This window comes from Ambystoma mexicanum, chromosome 8 (assembly GCF_040938575.1).
Source record: "Ambystoma mexicanum isolate Mex_15411 chromosome 8, UKY_AmexF1_1, whole genome shotgun sequence".
NCBI classification, from domain to species: domain Eukaryota; kingdom Metazoa; phylum Chordata; class Amphibia; order Caudata; family Ambystomatidae; genus Ambystoma; species Ambystoma mexicanum.
Genome location: NC_090929.1, coordinates 943,556,467 through 943,576,460, shown reverse-complemented (window position 1 = coordinate 943,576,460; position 19,994 = coordinate 943,556,467). Strand labels below are relative to the sequence as shown.

The 19,994-nt window shown below is 44.4% G+C and overlaps 1 protein-coding gene across 1 annotated transcript in view; it reads right to left on the bottom strand.

The window, feature by feature from the left end:
- Nucleotides 1–19,994, bottom strand: part of LOC138472584 (rap1 GTPase-GDP dissociation stimulator 1-like) — a 674,436-nt gene that overhangs the window by 425,855 nt on the left and 228,587 nt on the right. The window contains exon 2 of the mRNA XM_069610828.1: nucleotides 13,049–13,153. Within this exon, the coding sequence (XP_069466929.1) occupies nucleotides 13,049–13,153 (105 nt within the window). The remainder of the gene's footprint in view (nucleotides 1–13,048; nucleotides 13,154–19,994) is intronic.

Sequence of the window (19,994 nt, the reverse complement as noted above, 5' to 3'; positions counted from 1 at the left end):
TCACACGCACTTCTACTTGCACACCTTCTTCTCGATACTCTTAATCACACACACAACCCTCGTTACTCTGCTCATGTCACCATCCTCAGCTTCCCTTTCAACATATCTCTTGACATGGGAAATGTTTCGGGTGATTACTCTATTGGCGATCATGCCATCACTATTGACCCCCTCGGAGGAGATACTGTCAACCATATTGGATCGAATTGAGCATCCGATTTCCTTTCGTGTCTGCAACAAACAAATACCTTGCCTCCAGCTAGCCCAGATGGTTCCTTCGCATGCCTCTGTTGATCAGCATCCTTTTTCATGTTCTTCTTCCTTATGTTGTCCATGACAGTCAATTCTTCATCATGCACAGGAGGTGGCTCACAGGGATGATAGAGCCATGTTTTCACTTTCTCCCAACATTAGTTCTGAGGGACACGTTCCCGTGGTCCCCTGCAGTGAATTTCTGTAGTTTAGTAGCATGTTGCGCAGCGCCTGATTGAGTGACATGGAGCATAGTTCATTGTGTTGTAGTACCTTCTTGAGGCTGCTCATGAATCTCTCGTCCCATGTCGTTGGCCAGAGGCCACAGAGGAGTGATATTTATATGTTGAATCTCCATATATTGCTTGAATTGACCAAATTTCAGGCAACTGATTGGAGGACCGCTGTTAGATTTAAGTACATTGTGTATGCCCCACACTAAGAAGATGTTATCTAAATCTGGAATAATCATGCTGGCTGCCGTGTAGGAGACCGTCTGTACAATGGGAAATTGAGAGTATTTGTCCATGACTTCTAGCCAATATTGACCCTCTCTGAACGGCCCAAAGAAGTCAATGGCAATCTGGCTCCATACCGCACCTGGTGTTTCCGACATTCAGAGAGGTTATGAGTTAGCCGGCTGGGCTGTACTCTGACACAGATGGCATACTCTGATTGTTTGCTCAACAAGTGTATCCACATAGTGTCTCTAATTTGTCATTTTGTAGCTATGATGGCCTTGTTGGCCTTTGTGTGCCATGTCCACAACCTGCTGTCATAGCTCATAGGGAATGACCAATCTGTTGCCTCTCATGGCAAATCCTTCTGCTGACACAGAAAGCTCATCTTTCACCTGCTTGAATGCGCAAAGCTCCACAATAGACATGACTCTCACTTGAGATCTCTCAGGGAACACCAAACCCCATCTCTGGGTTGCAATTAATTCTTGCACTTTCCTCACTGTGTCATCACGTTGAGAATGTTCCCTACTGAGAGTTGAAATTACTGGGCCAGCTAGAACAACTTGAGTGGGGAAATTGACGTACTCTATCACCATGGAGTCACCAGCAGACAAATCCGGAAGCGGGTGTAGCGACATAAAATCTGCTGCATTGTATTCCTTGCCCGGCTCGTGTATGATTTTGAAATTGAAGTATTGCCGCCGTAGACGCCATCTTTCTATTCTTGGCAGCATCTTGTATTGAGGATTACCATACATGCTTAATAGAGCTTCATGACCCGTGATTACTGTAAACGGCTTGCCAAGTAGGAACATGTGAAAGTGTTTGCAAGCCCTCACAACAGCCAGCCTTCCTTCTTGGGTTGTGAGCATTGTTTCTCTGCACCCAATAGGCTTTTTCTTCTGGCATACGCTATTACTACCCTTAGGATTCCCTTCCTAGTCGATACTGAGCCAATATTGCTCCTAACCCCACAGGGCTCACCTCTACCATTAACACTGTGCAGGCGGACGGATCAAAGTAAGCCATGTGTTCAGCGGATGCAATGAACTCTTGAACGGACAGAATGCTATCTCACACTCTTGGGACCATTCAAAAGCAACCCCTTGCTTGGTGAGTTCTCTAAGCAGTGCACTTTTGGTGGAAGAGTCCTTGATGCACCTGCTTCAGTAACTGCCCACCCGTAAGAATGATCAAACTTTGCTGACATCTTCCAGTGGCAGCATTTGTGAGAGAGCCTCAACTTTACCAGGATCAGGACTGATCCCATTTTGTGAGAAGATATGGCCAAAGAATTTCAGATGTGACTTGTGGAAGACACATTTGTCATTATTGAGTGCTAGTCTCGGCTCCATCAGTGCAGTGCACACTTGCATGAGTGCCTGGTCATGTTTCTGGATTGTGGACCCAAAGATACAAATCTCATCACTGCAGTTGAACGAGTTCTGTATGGAATATATCACCTTTCAAATACTCTGTTGGAATATCTCTGCTGATGATGATATTCCAAAGCTTAATCTTTTGTAGAGGAATAGGCTGATATGCGTGGCAAATGTGGTGATGATCCTGGAGCGCACATCCAGCTCAATCTGGTGGTACCCCTTGTTTAGGTCAGGTTTTGAGAGATTCTCGCCCCATTCAGCAGACTGATCATGTCGACTAGGTGCATCCCGGGTGTCTCTCTCTTCCAATTGCTTTGTTGGCTTGCCTCATGTCGACACATAAGTGGATGCTGTCGATCATACCCCTCATTGGCACTTCTACAATGTGTGAGACAGAGTCGAGTCACCTACCGGTTCTAGGATGTGATTGGCTGGCAAGCAATTGATTTCCTTCTCGACCTGTGGCTGAAGATGACTAGGTATCCCCCGAGGATTTTGGGCCATAGGGGCGATCGACTCATCGATGTGAAGCATCGCCGGTTCACATTTGAGACACCCCACACCTATGAATAGAGAGAGGACCTGCCGCGCCATTCGAGGAGCGTGTTCAATGGTGTACATTACAGCTGCAATGTTCATTGCAAGGCAGTAGAGCGACCCAGCAAGTTACTGTCTGCTACTTCTCGTTAGAGAACATGTATCTCAGAGACCACTTGTCTTTCTTTATAGTGAAGTGTTGTGGAGAACATCCTGTGATTTATCACTGGACCCTTCGCGGACAGGCATGAGGATCCTCTGAACGATGATGGAAATCCTCAACAGAACGAGTCGGATGCAGGATCAAGCCATGTTTTTGTCATTTACTTCTTCCTAATTCAGAATTGTGGATACAAGTGGTGGTTTGATTAAAGAAAGGTAGATAAACTATACCCTTTACTCAATTGCTTTACGCAGATATTAGGCAGAATGCTGTGCTCCGAGCTGCCATCTTTAGAAACTACAACCTTCTGGGGATGACCGTTTAAGGGGGCTAATGTAGTGTTGCTATGAGAAAGTGGGACAGCCTGAAAAGAGTGGTTAGACAGAGGCAAGCCAGAGAACGTGTAAACTTTACAGTACTGCTGCACCTTCGTGTTTTCCATGCGGATCATGTAAACATTTAAATTTAATAAACAAGGAGACAACATGTCGAATGCCATTGGTCGGGTCTGCCATTGGTTCCCAAGCCCCTCAGCTTGATGAGACTCCCCCCTTGGTAGGTCAGGAGCGCACCCTGCTGTTTGGGATTTCAAAGGCTCATGCGAGCAGAAGCTTATGCTCGGCTTCTCTTCAGAAGGCTTGTGCCCCGTCCATTTGCTGCGCAGAGCAGTCTCGCGGAAGTATCCGCCGTGGCTTGCCGCATGCTTTGCTCCCTCCTGTGCCCGCGCCGCTGCTCTGCTCATTCCTCGCTGTGCCCATTCCAGATGGTGCACAGCTTAGCTCGCTCTGCTGCAAGGATTTGCCTGCGAGGAGTGCTTTTTTTATTGACTTAAATAGCTCTGCTACTTCTCGGAATGTCAGATTTGTAGCACATTCTGACACCATCTTTCACTGTCAAATTAAATTTAACGGTCGGTCGACTGAGGAAAAGGCACCTGTCTAAAACCACCGAGCCCGTCTTTAGCTGCCACACGGTGTGTTTCCCACGTATTAAGCTGGGCCTCTGAAGTGTGTGACGGCCCTTGCGGTGGCTCTCTTCAATGGCTTTCTTCCTTTTATGAGAAACTGCGCGGCAATGCGTCCATCAAATGTGGCAGCTTCTGCACAGCTGGTTCAGACAGGCTCCCTGAATACACGAGAATGGTTTCATCCGACGATCAGCCTCCGCTCAGGCCATATTCTAAAAGCTCATACATGTTTCTACCTGCCATCTAATTTCAGGTATCCTAGACAGCGAAATGTAATTTTGTACACGACCACCCAGTGTGCCCAGTGTCAGAGCCAGGACTTGAACTCATGATGACAGGAGCAATTTCATATGGGGTCTTACTCCCTTCATGATACACAGGGCCTGATTCATGGAACGTTTTCCTATGGGATTGCGCCATTACAAAACAGTTCCATGAATCAGGCCCAAAGTCTCTTTGGCTTTATTTGATCATTTGTATGCTGAAGTGAGCACCACAAAAAGCATTGTCTCATGTTGCTTAAATAATTGGGGACTGATTTACAAAAACACTTTTCAATGGGAGAATCCCATTGAAAACGCTGTGTAAATCTGGCCCTTGGTGTTTTATTACCCATCTCTTCCTGGCACCATCACAGCAGTAGACTTGTAGAATTTCTCATATCTGGTGAGGTTTAACGACATAACTAACCAGTGGCCCTTCTGCATTTTCATCAACCGCGTGGAGCATTCCACCAGGCTCTATACTTTCTCTGCTTTTATAATCTTCATCTCAGCACCATGCCCACTCTCAGCCACTCATTTGGACCTCCCTTCTAAATGCATGGCAATGATACCCAGCTTCTCCTCCAACTGGAGGATATCTGGCTTAGGCCGTCAACTTCAGGCTACAATGAAAGATGCGTGCACATGATTTAAATTCAATTCTACAAAGTCCAAAGTCTCTCATTTTCGGTCCTAGACCGTCAGAGGGAATGGTTTTCTTTGGTTTGATTGCCCCCCGGATCCTCACCTAAGGCTGGTCCCCAGGCTCAGAATTTTGTAAATCCTGTTAAACTCTGAACTGACCTTAAACCCACAAATAAGGCAACTGATTAAATCCTGTTTTTTTTTATCTTTAAACTTTTCCGCATTTATTGAAACGTTTTTCTATTGAGCAAAGAAACATCATGCTTGATGCTTTAATAAGTTCATGGGCCAACAATAACTCCTACTTACAGCGTGTGCTGCCAAAAAGCAGAGCGTGGGACTCCAAAACATCCAAAATGCCCCAGAGGCTTTCCTTTCCTACAACAGAAAATATACAGCAACTCTTTAGCTCTGCTCAGCTGATCTTAGGTTACTGGCTGGGCCTCGTTTTTCTCGGCATTGGCTAGATGGTTTTTTCTTTGCATTCAGACACTGGAACTCATTTTCTTCCCATTGGGACATCAAGGGCCAAATTACAGAAACTTGGCACTGCTGCAAGTACAATTTCGCATTGTATTAGCAATAGGACAACATTTTCCCTAGTGCAAGACATACATTTTATCAATGCATCTCTGCCCTGGAGCAAAGATTTTGCTTGAACTAATACATAACAGTATGAGCACTTGGGAAAACGTATTTGTGGGCAAAAATGATATTCTGTGTGAAATGTAATTTCTTCTACTATATTAATGATTTGGTGTAAGATCTCTTGACTGGAAAGTATTGGTGGAGAAGCAATACATTGGGCCTCATTCTGACTTTGCCGGTATCCTGGTGGTAGAGCAGCCAGGATACCAGCAAATGTAGATACCGTTTCTGGAACCAAGTATGGCGGCTTTGCTGCCGCCGGAGTGACGAGGTAAATACCCAGTCATGGAGTCTCATAGGACTCCATGAGGGGATTTGTCGTCATTAATGAGGGCTTTTTGTGCTGATAGGGCGCCTGGCTTACCTCCAGCTTTTAGCAATACTTCTGCAGTTGCTGAAAAAAGACCCCTATAATAGCTTTCAAAAACGTTCTTTCAATAAACGCAAGTTGTTCCACATTATTAGTACCTGGCGAGAGTCAAGCAGAATGTAACACATATTCTGATTGGCTCTAGCTGGGTAGTTAACCGGCCGAGAATCCCTCGGCCGGCAGCCCCTCAGCCATTGAGGAGGCTCAAAGCAAGGCCATCCCCGCTGCGAGCCTCCACACGGTTGGAGGCTGCCATTGCCCCCGCCGGGGATTCAGGCAAGTTTTTTTATTTTTTATTTCTTTTCCCTCTCCCCCCCGCCAACCCCACTTACCTTCTTTTCTGTCGTCTTTCGGGAGCAAACACGCTGGGAATACTTCTGTTCCCAGCGCGTCCGCTCCCGATGTCTGCCATGGAAAGGGAAAACGGACTCCATTTTCCGTTCCCGGTGGCCATTTTCTGTATCATTTTTTTTTCTGTCCCGAAACGCAGCAGTGTTTCAGGACAGAAAAAAATCTTTTAGTACCCCGGTCTTGGGCTTGGTACTAATAGCAATATGCCCCTCACAGCAGGGCATTACCGAGTGTGGTAATGCCCCAGGGCCTTCATTAAGGCCCTTGCTTCGCTCAGGCCTACAACTATGGGCCCGGGGGCATTACCGCACTCGGTAATGGCCCAGCCGCATGGGGCATATTGCTTAATTAATAGCCAACAGCAGCATATGAAACAATGCCTATGGATTTTGCCTCCTAAACCTTTAATGCTGGGATTACAGCTTGACCACCATAGGATGAAGAAAAGCGAAGAATACCCATATTACTTTGTTTCATCAGACATGCAACTTGATCAATCTGGGGTCAACACGTCTCTGAATCTTAGAATCTAATTAGTAGGAATTCAAAATTCTTTACTCTCGTAAGGGCTCCCATGTCCGCAGAGAAAGTCGGGTTCTTTTACTATTCTTTCTATGATATATCAGCGCACATGACTTGCTTTTGTTAACTACCATACCTTTCAAATTCATAAATTCCACTAGTCTTTTCAATAATTTTTGTAAAGCAATTGGAGTTCTACCTAACAGCACCAAATCGTCAGCATCCGTTAAGCACAACAGTCTTCTAAGCTGATTTTAGGCAATTGGTACATCCTCAGTAGCAACCTTGGGAAAAAAAGCCCAACTCAAATAAAAATGAAAAGGTAATGGAGAAATAACACATCCCTGGCATGCTCCCTGATGTAATGTAAGGAAATGATTTAATGTAAGGAAATGTAGTTGTACAAGCACCAGCAACGCCTTACAAAACAAAAGCTTTGTTAGGTGAATAAAGTTGGCTCAAAATACTCAAAATATCTAATTTAATACCATGCTTTAGCAAGCGATTCCTCAACAAAAGTATATGCACTTTGTCAAAAGTCATAGATACATCCATGAATGCCGAATACAATGGCCCTTTTCTATTGTCAAAGACAGGTTGGGGCATTGTCTCTAGTACAATCATATAGTTGCACATAAATGATTTTGCCCAGACTTCTCAAAGAAATATCACTCAACGAAAGGGGTGGTAAAAGGTGGGAACATTGGAAGATCCTTTCTTAAAAATGTGAATAATGGTACTGAGGTAATTTCCATGTAATGAAATTGGCTCTCATCACGTTTCAAATATCAATATTTTATTTATAAAGGTTGGCAGGTACCCCATCGACACTGGGGCCTTAGCGGAGGGTTAATGCTCTCCATTACAAGAGGTAATGTACATTTCTCAGCCAGTTTCTCCATACTTTCCCAATACTTATTAATATCAAAAATCTCTACTTCCACCTCAGCCAAATAGGGTACTAAAATACAATAGCCACTCTTCTTGAGACATATTTCCATGAATTGCCTTATTGATAGAGTTATCATTAGGGTCCTTTGCAATCAGCCACCAAAACGTCTTAGAGTCTTTTGCCTAAGAGTGAATAACATATTGTTACATTTTTCATTTTCATAACAGTGATTAGCCTGGTTCAGACCAAGTTTATAATTAAAGTGTGCCTCTTTTAATTCTTCCCTCTTTGACTATTATGCCTGTAAGTCATCAGTAATTTCCTTTTTGCTATTCTACAGTCCTCGGAATGCCATGTTAGTTGGCCTTACCTTTCGAATGAGTATGTCTTTTAGTACACTTTTAATGACTGTGTTTAGCACATTAAAAGCTTCCACATAAATCCCATACATAGATAAGACTCTTGTAATAATTTCTTCGGGTCACTGTTCTCTTTTCTTCTTTTCTTAAAACATGCGCACGGGGCTTATGCAACAATGCCATCAGATTCAAAGTAGTGGTGATTTGCCACCAAAGCTAATAATACATACATATGAGCAGTAATTGATCAACACATCTGCAAGCCCATACAATAGTCATGGTATCCTCTTTCGCTATAAAATGTGATGTATAGAAACTCGGATACGGCTGCCACAATATTGTTGGAATAAAAAAAATAGAAGGACTATTGTGTGAGTGTTGAATGTTTGCCCCCCCCCTCCTCTAATTTTTATATATCACGAAGGAGATGCTGTAACATCCTACTCAGTTTATTTATTTTTTCTCCTGCACTCATTTTACAAACTCTAAAATCCTACGATGGAAATACTGCAACACATGCCTCAGGGGCTCTATATTTCGCAGACGTAAAAACAGAGCACATAGTGGCACTGCCTAGACTCCATATGCAGATTGCCAGGAAGGTAAAATGTGCTCCTGAGAATATTACATCATAAATATTAAAATGGCCCCATAGGAAACAATATGCATTACAGAAGGACAATGTGTTGTATTCACTCCACCTTAAGCTGAAGGATCGATTCACTGATTTTCTAGGTGAAGAGTATTGAAACGAGGAGAACACTGGAGGGCTATGTACGTCAACCACTTAGAGAAGAGCTGTTATGACTGGAGAAAGGCTAGCTGGTGGGTTCTAGTGCAATGAAGAGTTGCGGTCCTCTTTTTACACAGAGCTATACTTATTAATAAGTAGGATTATGCAACCCCACTTTGGTTCTCACCTTCAGATCTCCCTTCCTACTAAAAGGGCATGGATGATACATTACTGAAAGAAATAGGAGTAAATCCAGCACAACTGTATGAAACAGGTCGCCTTAACTGTGATTATAACGGTCTGGGGTATTTGGTAATGTGTGCACATTCTCAAATTAGGCCATAGAGAAATACTTTAACGTTAATCTTTACCAGAGGAAGCCACTTATTTTCTCCAAGAAGTAATCTACCTGAATAAAGTCCAACCCAGAGGACAGAAACATGTTTGGGTCATGAACACATTTAAAGTGAAATCAGAGAAACGATCTTATAAAAAAGGTTCTTATTGTGAAAGTTTGACGTGAAACATGTTTTTGTACATGTTTATTTTATTTGTATTTCAACAGGATATTGTAAAACATATTTTTGCATGTTTATTTTGTTTACACTGCAATTTATGTGTAATTGAGTACATATAAGAATAGGGAAAGTTAATGGCACGTCAGCATATAATACTTACTATTCCTGATTGTATGCAAAACGGGGGGGGGGATCTGGGAAACTCTCTACTAGCATGAACATAGCCCATTGACTTGTTATTGGGTGGATGGCCCCTGGGAGAGTCTAACCAAGTCTTTAGCTCACTGTTCTTTTCACAGAGAAGAAATGTCCCCGCATATCAGTATTTGTTCTGCCCAGGGGCAGTCCTGCACCGAAATGCTAGGCAATTCTCCTCTGAACAAGAGTACCACAGCAACCCCATACACGTGTTTCAGCCTAGTTGGGCATCATCAGTGAGTTGAACCTGTGTCTCTCTAAGAGCAGTGAGCAAGGGGTCCACGTCTGGAGTCCCCTGGTAACTTAGGGTGAGACCCAAAGTTAGTTGGTATGCAAAACAGGCGGGGGTCTGGAAAACTCTCTACCAGCACGAACACAGCCCATTGATTTGTTCATGTGTCACAGCTGAAGTATCAACAGATAACTGAGAGCCCTGCTCCATGAGGACAGCTCAGGGGCAACACGCTTATATAAGACACAAGGCAGTGTCCCGCAGCGCGGGTTAGATTTGCGGTCCCGTGCTTGCTTAGAAGCTGGAGTTCGGCATGGAGTGCGTTAGAAAGTATATTACATTTTTATTTTTTAATTAGGGTTCAGTATTCTTTAGTATGTACAATAAAACTCAGGGTGATGTGTTTGACTGAGCTCACAGCTTGGCACTCTGGAATAACGGATGCTGGTAGTTCTGCCTCAGAAAATGAGCTCTGGTATGCAGACTCCCTTTTATAACGCTCTATGATGAAAACAATAGCGCAAGCATGTAACTCTTCTGGGACTGTCTACTGACACACCCGGCAGCTACCCTGTAGTTTAGCAATATGGCAGTTGCAGTGCAACATATGCAGTCCTGCAAATAGCCAGCTGGGAACCAAAGTTCCAACAGCCAGGCACTGCTCTTAACTATGGGCAACCCTAATTCTAATGATACATAACTGAATGTCCCCAAAGCCTGTAGGCAGATTAATAAATAAATACCTGGTGTGATATTCTGGCCTGCAGGAATATACATTTATACTGGCCAAAACACGTTTAATGCTACTCTAATTTCAGCCTGGTTCATAGTGATTAAGTCAACTGCTGTAGTTCTATGCACACCCAAAACAAATCATTTGGATATAGACCTAGAAGTTCCTTTTGTTTTCTATGGGAGGGTTTATCACCCTTCCAGGAGAGAGGATATTCCCGCAGGTGATTATATGGGGGCCAGAGCTTCAAAGGCAACTCTGCCAGGACAATATGGAGTCTTGGCAGGGCATATGATGTAAGGCAGACAGGAGAGAGGGAGGAATGAGAGTAGACCAGGAGTGGAATGAGCAGGAGGGAAGAGGGTTACAGTCAGAAGAGGGGACCCATCATCTTGGAATCATGGAGCCACTCATAGTTCCTGTGCACCCTCCCCACTTCCTGCAGACAAAGCACCCGGCACTGACACCACCAGTCAGGAAAGGACTCTTGTCTTAGCAGCTAGTATTGGATGCTTACAGAAGGCTTGAAATGGACCAATCCACAGTGGCAAATTTACCTAATAAAGGGGTCAGTCCCCCACAGTTGAATCATCTTTGGATCACAAGAAGATCACCTTTGGATTACAAGAAGGGAGAAGCTTTCATCTGCAACTTTATTGGGGTACAGTCTGCCATGAAGCTGAAGACAATGACTTCCAAGGACGGAGCAAGCCCCTCTCCTCGCCCACTTCAGATGGCCATTTGAAATGATCTGCTGTTCAGACAAACTCTGTTTGTTGCCTGAACAAATCAATGGTAACCAGAACTCTGCCTACTGGAAGTGGAAGTCCCTGTCAGTCAGGGGTCAAGTCCCACAAATAAAAGTGGGGGACTCATTAACATAAGCAATGGATGTGATGTCACCAGAAATTAGCATATCCAGGTGAAATGTGCAAGTTTCATTCAATTAGCTTTGCATAGCCAAACAAATTGCACAGAATGAATGCCATTTGCCTTTCATAAAATCAACACACACAAGAAAACAAGAGGATATGTTGTTGTAATAGTATTTTGAAAATGTTTAAATGTGTGCATGCTTTAAACTCCAAGACATTTGATCGGCTTATTTGATTCATTGGGGAAGTGCCCAGCCTGCAAACCTGGCGACCATGGTTTGAATCCCAAGGACAGCGTGATTTTGCAATTTTTAAAAGACAGGGAATTCTGCCTAATTTTGCACACGGCCTCTAAAATACCCAGGGGGAGGCCGTCCATCCTCTGAAAAAAGTGAGTGGACTCAGTCCACCTGTTTGTAGCCTCCACTTGAGCCCTGCTGTAAGTGCTTTCTGGCAAACATTTTGGCTGGAAAGTGCAGAGGAAAGACCCTCCTTATCCCTGGAGAGCCTGACCGAGGTCATCCAGCAACCAAGAAACCAACTCTATACGTATAGCTTACATTATATTTACTATACATAGATGCAAAATGCTTATTAGTATAATACATATATACATATGCATTTTTATATATGTAAAAACATATATAGGGAACTAGCAGAAAATGCTGTCATGTAGTCACTGAGGGATGTTAGGTGGAGTCAGATGCGATCGCTTGAAAGGCGATGAGTATTTGCAAGGTTTTTCAGTACTTCACAGTATCAGATGTGGTCTGAACTCAAGAGCCAGTCAATTCCCTAGGGAAAAGCCTTGAGAGTAAACAAAACATTTTAAGCTGATTTCGGGCACCCGATTGTCTGACACTGATGCAGACGTTTTGAGAAATGTCCCTGGGTAGGGGTCATATACAAATCTGTGCACAAGGCAGATGGCTTTCAATTCAACTTGCTGCTCAACCAGGAGCCAATGGAGCGAGTTCAGTGCATTTCTTATGTGATTTAAAATCTGTTTTACAACAATATTTCCTTGAGGGTCATTTTCCATAAAATTTACATTGCATTCAGGGAACTGCCAATGCTTGCACTTACGTGCTTTGCATGCAAGTTTCATTGCATTCAGGGAACTGCGAATGCTTTTTCAAACGCAATGCGGAGTGTAAATAAACGTGAAGAATAATTGAAGGCTAAATCGCCTTCACTCTTCACTCTCTGCTTAGTGAGAAATAAAATCCTGCCTGCAAATTACCATTTGCAGGTGCCGATTTATATTGGATACCTATAGAATCTAGCTGCTATTTGTCAGGTGTACAGGCAAGGCGTGTTTCATAGTAATCCATCAGTTTTACTCCAGCATGAAATGCTCTTATAAGATGGAGGAGGAAAGCAAAGGGAGATGAAAATGCTGCTTTGGTATCTTCCTACGCCTTAGAAAGGAACAAAAACAGAGATGGAGCACAAAATGAAAACAAAAAGGCATTACACCTTGCTTTTGTGCTTTTAATTTGAGTACCACTGGATTTAATGCTTCTCTAAAAACTAATTTGACGGTCCATTAGCACTCAGCCGTAGCTAGGTCCATACCGCCAAATTCGCGTGTACACCACCCTTTGTCCTGCATATTGGCACTCAGCTGTGCAAAGTGAGTACACGCTGCCTGCTGTGTACAATGGATCCCTACGGGGTCCACCGACTTCATGCTTTTGCATAAAACCGGCGGACTTCACAGGGATCTCCAGTATTTGCCCCATCATGGGAATCCATGGAGAGGAAGGAAGGCAGTGGAAATGCAAGTTGCGTTATGCCTCTCGTCTTCGCCATACCAGTGAGTGAAAATGTGGCGTGACGTGCTGAAAGGCGTACAAGCATTACTCAAGAATTTTGCACTTTTCATTCATGTAACGCCACAACTCTCTGAGAGGAGTAGGACAAAGGCGCAGAGAGATACTTAACTGTCTTCATCAAGTGCTGCAAGGACCATATTTAGGCTTTCCAGGATCTGCTCCTCGGATTCGGTCTCGGAGAGCTTCAGGCACTCCAGGTGGCGCTGCAGAGACTCTGTACAGAAGGGAAAATAAACACAGGATGAAGGGAAGCACCCACGGTATGAAGCAGCGACTGTAAAACCGACATGACAATGACTCAGCAATCAGATCACTAGGAGCAGGTTTTCTTTGTCAGCAGTAAATACTATTACATGGACCGGCAATATAGATATAACAGTTTGCAGAGTACTCGGTAATGGTGATTTTTATTTTCTATTGTGTATGTTTTTTAATATCAGTTGCTAGTCTTTCCTCAAAACATTCTCAGCCCTTTTTCTCTTTCCTATCCCAGCTTTGGTCAAGCTTTTTATAAAGTATTTCATGTCAGTTCCTCTTGCTGTAATACTAGGCGTCCTTATTGCCATTTGTATTACACTGCATTTATCGGCCTTAAAGATATGACGGGCCTCGCTGCAAATAGAATCTGTGACTGCAGGTGGCACTCAGACCCCTGAAGCAAGGGCTTAACCAGATAAACTAGTGAGCTATCACACCTGCATACAAGAAGCCCCCCCTAACCTCTTCCCGTTGGCGTTCAGAGCCGGTCAAAGAGAGGCACCAGAGGTGCGCTACACGAAACCACTTTGCATTCCATCAGTACAGTACACATGAGGGCACGCTCACACAGATGCACAGCAGTGCAAAAGCAAATGCCCCAATTACTTACCGGTTATCTCCATTACTTCAAGTCCAGGCCTTCCTCGTCCCAGTCAACACCAGCGAGGGGCTTCCTTTTCTATAGTAACAAAAGTCTTTTGTGCCTTGCCCCTTAACCCGAAGCCCTTCTGAGGTGGTGCCATATAGAATCCGGCTGCCTCTGACGCACGTCCCAAATATATCAAATGAACTACAGCTCCTCGTGTAGTTCAGCCAGGACTCCTGTGAGGGCAGGAGGGAAGGTGACCTAGATGAGGGAGACTTGGAGTAATGTAGATTACCGGTAATTAATCTGGGCATTACCTCCTGGTCCCATCTTCCTCGTCCCAGTCAACACCAGTGAGGACACACCAAGCACCCGACTGAACTACCCAGCACAGCCGCAAGTGTACTACAAACACACTTTATTAACAGCAAATGGTACCAAATCACATAAGGCATGTGCACATTGCAGAATTGCTGTACAAAAGAACTCTCATAGCCATCTCTGAGAGACAACCTGTAGTGACGGATGAAGGTAGAAGGGCACAGCCAAGTAGCTGCCTGCACATTTTCTTCAGGGACACCCGTCTCAACTCTGCACAGGAAGCTGAAACCCTCTATTGGTCCTGCCTTGTGGAATCTGAGGAAAAGGTAAACGCTGATGCTCATAGGCCACCAAAATGCAATCTCTGATCCATCAGCCAATAGTGGCAGCCGAAGGTTTCATCCCCACATGTCCTGGACCAAAGAGACCAACAAAGAGTCACAGGTCTGCTAACTTGCTCACCTCTTCAAATAAATGTGTACCGCCCTACCCACATCAAGCCGGTGTAGAGGAGAGCCATCGTCATCAAAGAAAGAGGGAAAAATCAACTCTTGAGAGGAATGAAAAACGTATAATCTACCTTAGGCCAACAAGTGGGGGAGGAGATTGAGGACCAAACCTAAAGCACTAAAAGCCTTTCTTGACAATACCCCTATCTCACCCAGCCTGCAGGCAGATGCCACTGCTAACAGCAATACCACCTTCACAACTCTTCTAAAGAAACAAAATATCAACCTAAGATCCTGCTGAAGTTATTGCTCAATTGCTAATGTCCCTTTTGTACTAAAGGTGTTTGATAAGGTGGCGACTATCCAATTTAGCAACTTTGTTGAACAACAAAGCCCGCTTAGGGACTTAAAGTATGGATTCAGGCCAGGCAGGAGTACTGAGATAGCATTTATGGACATTAAAGACTCCCTGCTTAACATTATTAGCAATGGAGAGATGGGTCTTCTTATGCTGTTGGACTTGTCCACAACATTTGCTACCTTGGACCACGACTTTCTAATAAGTCATATTCAAGGGGTGGCCCATGTCTCAGAATATCCTGCAATGTAGTTCACCTCATTCATAACATCTCCAAGAGTAAAACATCTTCAAGAGTAAAGACAGGGACCTATGAGAAGAAATAGTTGAATGGCGAGTGCCCCAAGGAAACTGCTTATCACCATTGCTATTTAATATTGATTTAAAACCCCTTCATGATTACTACTTAAATTTGATATCACTTCCAAAATGTCCCCGAACTTGTTTTCAGACTTGGGAAATCGCTGTCATCTAGTTTACTAGAATTCGGTAGATCTTCAATATAATCGAAAAATGATGACTGACAACTAACTTTCTGGGGTTGAATCCCAATAAGACAGAACTTGTACTTGTGGTGGTACGTACAAATATGGCTTTTGCTCCCACTGGATTCTCTACCATCACTGGAAGGCGACCCCTGCCGCGGCACAAATCGACTGAGCCAGATCCACCATCAATGGGCACAGAATCTCCCCCTGATGATTGATTTAGCATTATGCTACCATGTTGTTGGTGCAAACATGCATTCTTTGGTGGAGGAGCCAGGGAGAAAATCCCTCCAATGCTTGGCCCATGGCTGCCAGTTCCCTCCAATCTTCAATATCTCTTGCAGAAGAGAAGGCTGACATTGGTCATTATTCTGATGAGATCTGGGGGCAGATCACATAGCCTTTCATCACCATCTGCTCCCTCAACCATCACTGCAGTGACTGAGAAACATCTTTGGTCATCGGAATCCGAGTCTCGCACATCCCCTCCTGTGGATTCCATTGTTGTAGAAGATGGTGTACCAATGTTTTAAGGCACAGACGTGGCCAAGGTACTTTCAACACACATGCCATGAACTTCCCTTGAACTTGCAGCTACTGACATGCCTTGGGAGCCGAGGTGTTGTGAGAAACCTGAAAGTGTCTCACCTGCTGGTCCCCAGAGATTAATTGCACTCCCTGAGAGTGCTACGCAAGGACAGACAAAAAATACAGAAAGTGGTGGCCAGAGGATACAGGGCCCTGCCCTGGAAGGGGCATGATTTAGGACCAATGAGCAAAAGACTTGTTCTTGTTAATAAAGGAAGGGTCTGACCTGGGCTGGCTGCCCCCCATTAGTGCTGACTGGTGTTAGGTAAGATGTTCATATCAATGATAAATCTTCCTAACCTGTGTCAACCCCAGAACTTTTTGCTTTGACTAGGTAACTATTTTACTTTGTCCCTAGGTGAAGGGGAATCATTTCCCCTCTCACCTAGTGTTTTACTCTTTTTATGGTTGACCTTGTTATGTCTCTCCATAGTGTATGGTTGAAGTTATAGTTTCCTACAACTTTTGAGCTTAGGCTGGGTTGCCCCTATGGTCTCCCCTGTTAATTTCTCTTTGATGTACTTGGGTGAACTAGAGTTCCCAAGTAGTAAAGAGGGATTTTCCTCCCCCTTTACATTTTATATAGTGAGCCAGAACACCCTACCTTATGTGGGGTGCTGGGGGATACAATGTATCCACTTTCTTACTTACCTGGTAAAACATTTTTACAATTGCAAGTTTCTTTGAATGGCTGGTGGCAGTGTAATTACTTTTATGACTTTTTAGTCTTCATTACTCGCAGGCTGCTAATTCGGCCTTGGTAATGTACAGAAGGGCACCATTTTTCTAAAATAGTGGGCTCCTTGCCATTTCACATGTGCTTGCTGTTTCTGAGGTCTTCCCCAGACATTCCAGGCAGTAACAACCTCAATGGTTGTTTTGTCTTCGACGGGAATCCTGTCGATTCACCGCCCAGGCTCCAGAGTGTCTGGAAAGGCAGGAAGCGAGGGAGGAGTCCAAAACTCTGCACCGCTTTGTCTTCCACCTTGCCTGAAAGGGACCACCTCCCAATAGGGGGCTAGCTGTCCTGATTGGGCAGCCAGACCGCCACTTTCTGTAAAATGTGGGGAGAGAATGCAGAGGCTGTGCTATAGTTCCTGATAAAAAAAACTCTGAACCTAGAAGCTGCTGACAAGTTGACCACTGTAACCAAATCCAAAGAGGAAGATGAAGAAAACGCAGCTGAGATGATTTCCAGCGACCGGAGAGCCTGCTGTGTAACCAGATCTTGCTGTTACCCGTCCTTCGAGTGACCTAAGGACTCCCAAAATGATGACCCTGTCCCAGAGCCTAATGGGATCCACTAGACTCAAGACGTCCTGCCTTTTGAGCCCTCCCACAACATGCTGTGACCTTGCAGGGATGCAATACCCCAATACTCTGGGACCTCAAGTCATTGTGCAGTGCATGGTCTTCCGAATTACGAATTGAGATGGAACTTTGGTGGCCTCCTGCTGGAACCCCAGAAACACGATTTGAGTCCTAAAAGCACCCTCTGGGTGCTGGACCTTGTACACAACAATAATCTGACCAGAAATATTCAGTCTTCTTCTTCTGGCTCTGGAAAAGGGCGCCAAAACCACATATCCACATCCATCTGTAAGGAAACTCTTGCCTGCAGCCTTCTCCATTGATCCCTGCAGCAAATTCCCTTCCAAAGTCCTGTCTTCTATCTTCATGACAAAGGAATCCATCGACCAGGTTTTTGGCTGCAGATTCTGAAGTCTTCGTGCTGCAACTCTTCTTCTGTGCTGAGGTACTGTGTTGGCTGAGGTATTTACTTACCTTAAGACTATGTGATTTCTGTAAAGCTTTTGGGCTGTTTTCTGTGATTGGGAGTCCTCTCATCCAGTTCATCCAGCCACACTGCTGGAATCATCCATCCTCCTAGGGTGTCTTCTATGAAGTCCCTGGACCCTGACTAACTTTAAAGTGAACTCTTTACTTGTTTGTCTTCCACAGGATCTCTGACTTTTGCCTGCAACAGAAGCCTATCTCACCCTTCCCACAGCTGGATCCTTGACCAGTAGGACCCCTCTTCTGCCTCTGAGGGAACTAATGCAATTGAATAGGGAAGGACTGGATAAGTAAAGGATTCTGGGCCTCATTATAAGTTTGGTGGTAGCCTTGCCGGTAAAACCGGCAGGCTGCCGCCAACTTCTGAAAAATTCTGGTGCCCGCGAATGGGCAATTACTGGGTCATTACGGCCCTGCCGGACCCGGTAATTGCCCATTTGCGGGCGCCGGTATGAAATGCTCCCCATTCCCATTTGAACCCCATAGGGCTCAATGGGAATGGGGAGGTCGGATGCACCATTGAGAATGGTGCTGGTGCATCCAACATGCTCTGCTCGCGGGTGCCGGTATGGCCGCCAGGACAGACCTGGCGGCTTTAATGGCACCCGCAATCAGAACTCGTAGTTTGCCGGTCTGGGATCAATCTCCTGTTGTAGGCCAGCAACAAACGTCCCCTGGGGTAACAGAGTTTAGTATCCTTGCAAAATTCCTGGGCCAAACGTATATGCTCTTGCCAGAGGAGTGGGACTCACATGTCCATGACAAAGGGAATGTGAAGGAATGTTGGGGGTAGTAGGTGTAAAAACATTAAAAGACCCAGTGTCAGCAGCATAGTTAGATTTTCTTTATCAGGCGAGGGGACCTTTACCATATTAATGTGCGCCTAGATATGGGTCCGAATTAACTGAAATAAACATATCCAACTGGAGTGTTTTCTTTCTTGAGCTGCCGCAACTAGATGCAGTTTTAGCTTTCATGGAGTACCTTCATTGCTTTGTAAATACCTGATGTTATAAATACCCAAACAATGGTGCTGATTTTAATGACTGCATAAGGATGGAAGGTAGAAAAGAACCTGCTAGAATTCTATGCAGCTTACATAAAGATCTATGCAGATCTCTATATATGGCCCTATAGAATAGCCCCTCTTAATTAGCCTCTCCTCCCTAGATTGCTCTGTTGTTCTCTCTATAGTTTCCTCTTTTTTGTACAGTGTGCTGTTGCTTGGTAGCTGGGGACGTGCTGTTTAAATCCCATACCTACCTACATACGTACATACATTCATACATACATTCTTTCTTTTCTGCCAAACAACAGTGACCCACACACAAAATAACCGCTGAGTGTGACTTTTTAAATCTACAATAGTAATGTAAACAAACCTTTCCCCACTTTTCTCACCCAACTACTTATTTCATGCTCGTTTTAAAGAGATCTCCTGAAATAGAGCTCTCACCTCAAATTCTGTAAGTCCTGGAATTGTTAGCACGTACCTTTTTGCATTCCTCTACAGCTTATGCATACTGGACTCCAAGAACCAGAATGCAATATTATGTGAGACTAAAAGGCAAGACTGCTTTATTATTTTGGACTCAGCATGGGGCAACATTAGACCCTGCCAAATAGGTTGTACTACTTTCAAGATGAAAAAATACATTGAACGTGCTTAAGAGTCGATACATTCACATGCTTGTAGTCATCGTTTGTTAGAGGCATGCAGATTGTTTTTATGCATGCCATTCATAAACCTCTCCATCCGCTTCACCCCAATGGGAACACTGCAGCGAATCTGAAAGCACATGGCAATATATCGTTGGCCTGAGATAACCCCACTCTGGTCACTCCTGAGAACCCCCTGCCCCTGTTCACAAATGTCTTCCATAACAACCAAGTCAGTGGCTCAAATGCCAGCACCAAAATGAACACTCTTCCCTAGCATTGCCCCTACCAACACACTTTGATCCATGTGCTCATTCGTTCCAATCCAAGCAACAGAGCTCATGTAGAACAACTCCACCCATATTGCCCCAGTCCAAATCACTTCTGAACTTCAAGCTAATGCCACGAATCAATGCAATCGAAGGTCTTCTTGATATGGGCTTAAAATAACTTGGTATCGCGATGAATCCATCCAAAATGGCACTGGTGGTAAAAAACGGGCATTTTGCTTTTTTATACCTGTTTTATTTACCACCCTTGTCATTTTGCAC